This window comes from Lactuca saligna, chromosome 5 (assembly GCF_052625555.1).
Source record: "Lactuca saligna cultivar CGN05327 chromosome 5, ASM5262555v1, whole genome shotgun sequence".
Taxonomy (NCBI): Eukaryota; Viridiplantae; Streptophyta; class Magnoliopsida; order Asterales; family Asteraceae; genus Lactuca; species Lactuca saligna.
Window position 1 is genome coordinate 244,429,894 of NC_136421.1, and position 5,755 is coordinate 244,435,648.

Here is a 5,755-nt window from a genome sequence, read left to right on the forward strand (position 1 = left end):
TTAACTCAAATAAGCACTAAAAGAGAAGCACTTCTAAGCACTAAATCTTCGTTATACTTCAAAAGACAAAAAGAAGAGGTAGAGAATAGATGGTTTCGACCATCATGTAGGAAGGAGCAAAAAACTTGCCAAAAACTCATGCAAGACACTTCTTTAAATACACTCATGCAAAGTAAAGCACACCTATTATTTAAACATAAATTATTTACTACTAAATCAAGCATGGGGAACAAAAGAAGGGAGGTCAACAAGCAACCATGCCTCTATATTTTCAACCATGGTCTTCAAAAAGATAAAATCATTTTCTAATTAAACTAATTAGATAATAGTAACTAGTTAATAAGTATAAGGTTAGCCAAAGTATTCAAAATTTTGTACATGGCTTATTAAATCATACGATATGATATAATAACTAGTTATGCTCTCTTTAGTTATTATTTTCACAAAAATAATAATTAGTACCTAATTAAATACAAGAGTTGATATTATTTATTAATAATCATATTAATAATAAATATAAAATATGTGCCAAGTTGATAAAGGGTGACCCTATAGGATCATATGCTATTAGCAATATCATTTAATAATGATTTTTGAGCATACATATCCAACAATCTCCCACTTGTGTAAAATTCATTACAGACTAACATAGACATTAGTTAACGTCTAGCATCGGGCTACTTCCCCTAACAACATATAATGAGTGCCATCTTATTAACAGCCAATTCCAGGAGCTCTAAGCTACAATCATTACTAAAGGTGTGGTATCAGTTATTACTTTGTCTCAGACATCATGTTGAACATGAGATATGGATCGCGATCAATCTCATATCGTGCTCAACTTTTAGTAAGTTCTTAGATGTCTAACTCTTAATGAATAAGAGGAAAAATTCCCTCCTTGACTACATACGCATGTCACATAGTTCATGATATACCCAACGATGGACCTTATAACTGCCTTTCACAAAACAACACTAAGTCATGTCAAAGAACAAAAATTACTTCACTTAAGTCCTAGATATGTATTTCAGGTAGAAGAATACAAAGATACTACATTTTATCAAACATCACTTTTGATACAATCCACAAAGTGATTTTGCTATAGGTCATGTCCAATAATTATTCTCAAAATCAAGTACCTATGAAGTTAGTAGCATCTCTTGCTATTTTCATCACCATGAAAATCAACCAATCCATTCATATTAGTCTTACCTCTGAGATGCTCCTGCAATCATGAATGACTATAGACATTTAGAGTAACTAAGTTATTCAAGGATTAAACATGCTGATATAGAACACAACAATTTATTTAATGAAAGACTATATCCAATGTATCAATTCGTTAAAATATATGTTGCTTATATTATTCCAATATCCAAATATTGAATTTCAGTCAAATACATCCAATTAAGACAACAAGGTCCTAATAGCACCGACGTGACTTTCATGCTTTAGCTGATGAAGGAACTTTGTTAAGCAGATTTGACAAACTTGATTTGTATAAAATTTGTGAATACCAACATTGTAACATCCCAAAATCGGGACCCAAAATTTTTTGTTTAAATATATATTACTTATAAAAAATAGTCATCAAAAGACAGCATTACAATTCTTTAACATAAAATCACAATTCATAAGTCTCAAAAATCATTCCAACAAATAGTTTAATATCAAAGTACAAATCCCAGGTTCTCAGATGCGGAAATCATGTGCAAGTGTGTAATGCGCTGCTACACCGTCGGCTCCTTCCCCTTAGATGAAGAGGTACCTGAAACCAAAACTAAAAACCATACGCACAAAGCTTAGTGATTTCCCTCATCATACCCATACCCAAATAATGCATAATCCTGGGTATCTTTCAACCGGTAACTGTCAGGCATAACCGGGAGTTGAACTCCCAGTCGGTATCTTTCAACTGGTAACTAGGAACTAACCTCCCCTTAGGTATCTTTCAACCGGTAACTAGGAACTAACCTCCCATTCGGTATCTTTCAACCGGTAACCGGGGACTATTTCACCCTTACTACTGCGAACACATATTAGGCACAATAAGCATGTCAAGTACAATAATCACATCAATGTAACATCCGGATTCCAAGGTATTCTATGTTCTTAATTATTTTTGGGTTTGAGAGAGGGACTCGACGAGTTGGCGCTTAGCCTCGTTGAGTAGGATCACGATCTGTTGACTGAATTAATGAATGGACTCGACGAGTCGGAAGGGGTGGACTCGACGAGTCCGTGCTGTGAGTTGAAACCCAAAATCCCCAGACTTACACCCTATTTAAAGGACCTTATGGCCCTTAGTTGCGACTACCTTTGTCCTAGAGAGCACCATAGCATCTGTGAGCCTTGAGAGAGTGAGAGAAGAGCCATTGTTCACCATTTCTTGTGTGATTTAGCAAAAAGGAAGGAGTTAGAACAAGCTAAGTGGGTTGAGGAGCTTGGATCCACTCTTATTTGATCAGAGGAAGCTGTTGGAGGTAACAATATGTGCTATTCTCATGTTTATAATGATTCTAGTGCTATTCTAGGGTTTTCTTTATGCCTTTTTTAGTTTGAATCTGGAGTATGTGAGATCCCAAGGAGAAATGGTTCATAGATCTGGACCTTAAGAGGTCCAGAGAGTCCTTACCACTCTTGTAACATCCCAAAAATACAGGCCAAAAATTTCAATTTTAAATACATTATTATATAAAACCATCGGCATAAAAACATTCATATTAATATCTCATGTCAAAACCAAAGTGTCAATAACCAAAACATATTATCATAACACCACATCAATAACCAAAACATATTATCCTATCACTGACTAATCAGTACTAGCATGCAAGTCTACAAGCACATACAATAGGCATATAAGGCATCCTCCTAGATCCTTAGCCCTAATCTAGCATGCAATTCTCATAATCATATCATATCATACCATAACATAACATGTATGGGTATCTTGGGGAAAACTTACTTGAGCTCGACTGATTGCACACATCACACACTCTGTTCTTCTCAAAGATCCTTTCTCTTTTCAGATTCATTTCAAACTCCTTTTTTATAAAATGGTTTTACTTTTGAAAATTTTCATACCAAGCCCTTAGTTTGAGTTCAGACACACCCGATCAAGCCGGCAAAATGAGTACCTGAAACCAAAACTGTAAACCGTAAGCACAAAGCTTAGTGAGTACCCCCATCATACCACATACCATACAATCACATAGCATACATACTGTTGGGAAATTCTGGGGTGCCCGACCTACCCGTATCAAGCCATTCTGCGGTGCTGACCTACCCGTGTCAAGGCATTCTGGGGTGCTGACCTACCCGTGTCAAGCCATTCTGGGGTGCTGACCTACCCGTCGGCCCTAACAACCGACCCTCGGGGACTATTCCACCCCCTACTCCTACTATGACATATATCATAACATAAACATATTATCAGACATATCTAGGGTGCCTGAACTACCCTTCGGTCCTAACAACCGAACTCGGGGACTAATCCCCTCCTACTACCTCTATCGCATATAACATAACAAGCCAGCATGCAAACATATCATCACATATTGTCAGACGTATCTGGGGTGTCTGACTACCCTTCGGTCCTAACAACCGAACTCGACTACTATCACATACAATATATCATGCTAGCATATAACATATCAGGTAATAGCAAACCTAGATGATATCACAAAGACAATCATCTATCATACGTCTCTTACTGGTGGGTCGGCATTGTGACCTTAGACCCACCACTACTGGAAGGTAACTCACCTCAGAATGCTGAAGTCCCGTAGACATAACCTCACATTGCTGAAGGCCCGCAGACTTCACCCCAGCTGCTAGATGACAGATTCCCGAACTATCAACACCAAAATAACACCCAATTAATAATTGGGTCCCAACACATAATCATAAATACTCACTTGGATACTTACTACATTACCCCAAGTTTGGCTTTTATGCAAGCCCAAGGCTCAATCCTTAGGCCCAAAGTCCACTAGGAAATCAAAGCCCAGCATATGGCCCAATTTTCTAAATTGGGCCCAAATCCTTACAAGATCTTACTATAAGGCCAAATCATTTAGTCCAGTCCAACATTCAACATTCTAATGGCCCAACATCACATAATCATAAAGGACCAAACAATGGCCCAATTTTCCAAATTGGGCCCAACCCCTTACATGGGCTTTACCCTAGGCCCATTAAATTATTTTAGTCCAATTGCATGATCTTGTATGGTCCATTATTATCTCAGTTATTTAGGCCCAATAATAAACCCAAGCGAAATTAGGGTTTCACATAAATGACGATTAGGGTTAAGTTTCCTACTTAACCCATTAAGGACTTAATCCTCTAAGGACTTAATCAATTAAGTACAATATTGCTTGGATTAATTTTTTGCCAATGATTATTATTTATTATCTCAAGTTATTAAATAATTCCCCGCGTGTCCCGATTACTTCCCAAATTAGGGTTTTGATGGCATTAGAGTTTTCCAAACCAAATATTAACCCATTTATCAATTTGTTGGGCGTTTTGGTCCATTAGGGTTTTATTGGGCCTATTAATCCCACTAAAATATTGTTAAGCCCATTAAGGTTTTATTATGTCCATTAGAGTCCATTAAGCTTCATTAGGCCCATTTGAGATTCTTTGGTCCCATTAGGGTTTCAAGCACCCCAAACTAATCAACACCACGAGACAAAGCACACCGCCACCCGACACGACGGCCGGTGGCGGCAGCCACCACCCTAAGGTGGTGGTTTTTAGTTTCTTTCCATTATTAAATTTGTAATTTACACTTTACAACGTTGGAACTCAAAATAAGCACATACACTAAACAACATAAACACACACATACAGCCACCCTATGGTGACCGGTGGTGGTAGAAGGTGGCAGCCACCACCCTATGGTGGTGGTGATGCCTTTTCCAGCAATCCAGTCAACACCCACATGCATCAACACGCCTACAGCTTGGAGAGGGAAGCCAACCACCCACTTGGTGGCGTATGGCGGCGACAGTGGTGATTTCACGTCGGCAACCACCACCTCGTGGTGGTGGTAGTGGTTTCTTTGGGTTCCCTGTCGAATAGCTCCCCCATACTCGAATCTTGAAGCAGAATCACATCCACATGAACTCACGAAAAACTGCAGCAACGATTCACGGTGGTGGCTTGACTCGTCTCGGTGGTTTTGGGTAGAGCGAGTCGTCAGCGAGAGATCGACTAAGAGCAACGGCAATGCAACTGTGGAATGAAATAGAGACGAAGGAGATTGGCGACCCAAATAGAGAACCACAGCAACACGATCCTTTATCTCTCGACCAACCCGCATCGACTCGTGGCTCCTTGGTCTTCAACAGAGGTGGTGGTGATCGAACTCTAACTCACAGCGGCGATAGCTCCGGTCCTCGAAGTGGCGAGTGGGCAAAGCCTCAACTGATAGCGAATGAAGAAGGATAATGGGGGAAAAAGGACGGTCGTCCGATGATTAGGAGCGTGGTGGTGGCGGCTCCGGTGAAGGGGGCATAAGGGGGATGACGGCCGCTACAGAAGGGAGTGTTTTGGGTTAGGGTTTGACTGATAATGAGGCTATATACTCGGCTCCACTTTGGAGTTTTCCATAATGGCAATAACAGTCCCTCCATGGCCGTTTTCATACAAATGCAATCCAATATTTACCCTTTCTACCCTAGCTTTGGAAATCTTCTTCATATTAAATCTGATAATTACCTTTTGAACCCTCAACACTAAAATC

The 5,755-nt window shown here is 39.5% G+C and overlaps 1 protein-coding gene across 2 annotated transcripts; it reads right to left on the reverse strand.

Moving 5' to 3' along the window:
* Nucleotides 1–1,522: 1,522 nt before the first annotated feature.
* Nucleotides 1,523–5,549, reverse strand: LOC145047186 (uncharacterized). 2 transcript variants are annotated; one of them, XR_013682132.1, is made up of 4 exons: nt 4,833–5,549; nt 3,769–3,856; nt 2,969–3,140; nt 1,523–1,780 (listed from the first exon to the last, which is right to left on the reverse strand). XR_013682132.1 is itself a non-coding variant. In XM_078995419.1 (3 exons), exons 1-3 carry the CDS (start codon nt 5,330–5,332, stop codon nt 3,120–3,122), a joined length of 609 nt encoding a protein of 202 aa, XP_078851545.1. In that variant the 5' UTR covers nt 5,333–5,549; the 3' UTR covers nt 1,523–3,119. The 2 variants fall into 2 exon arrangements, 1 of the variants encoding a protein (XP_078851545.1); XM_078995419.1 differs by having other exon boundaries at nt 1,523–3,140.
* Nucleotides 5,550–5,755: the final 206 nt, after the last annotated feature.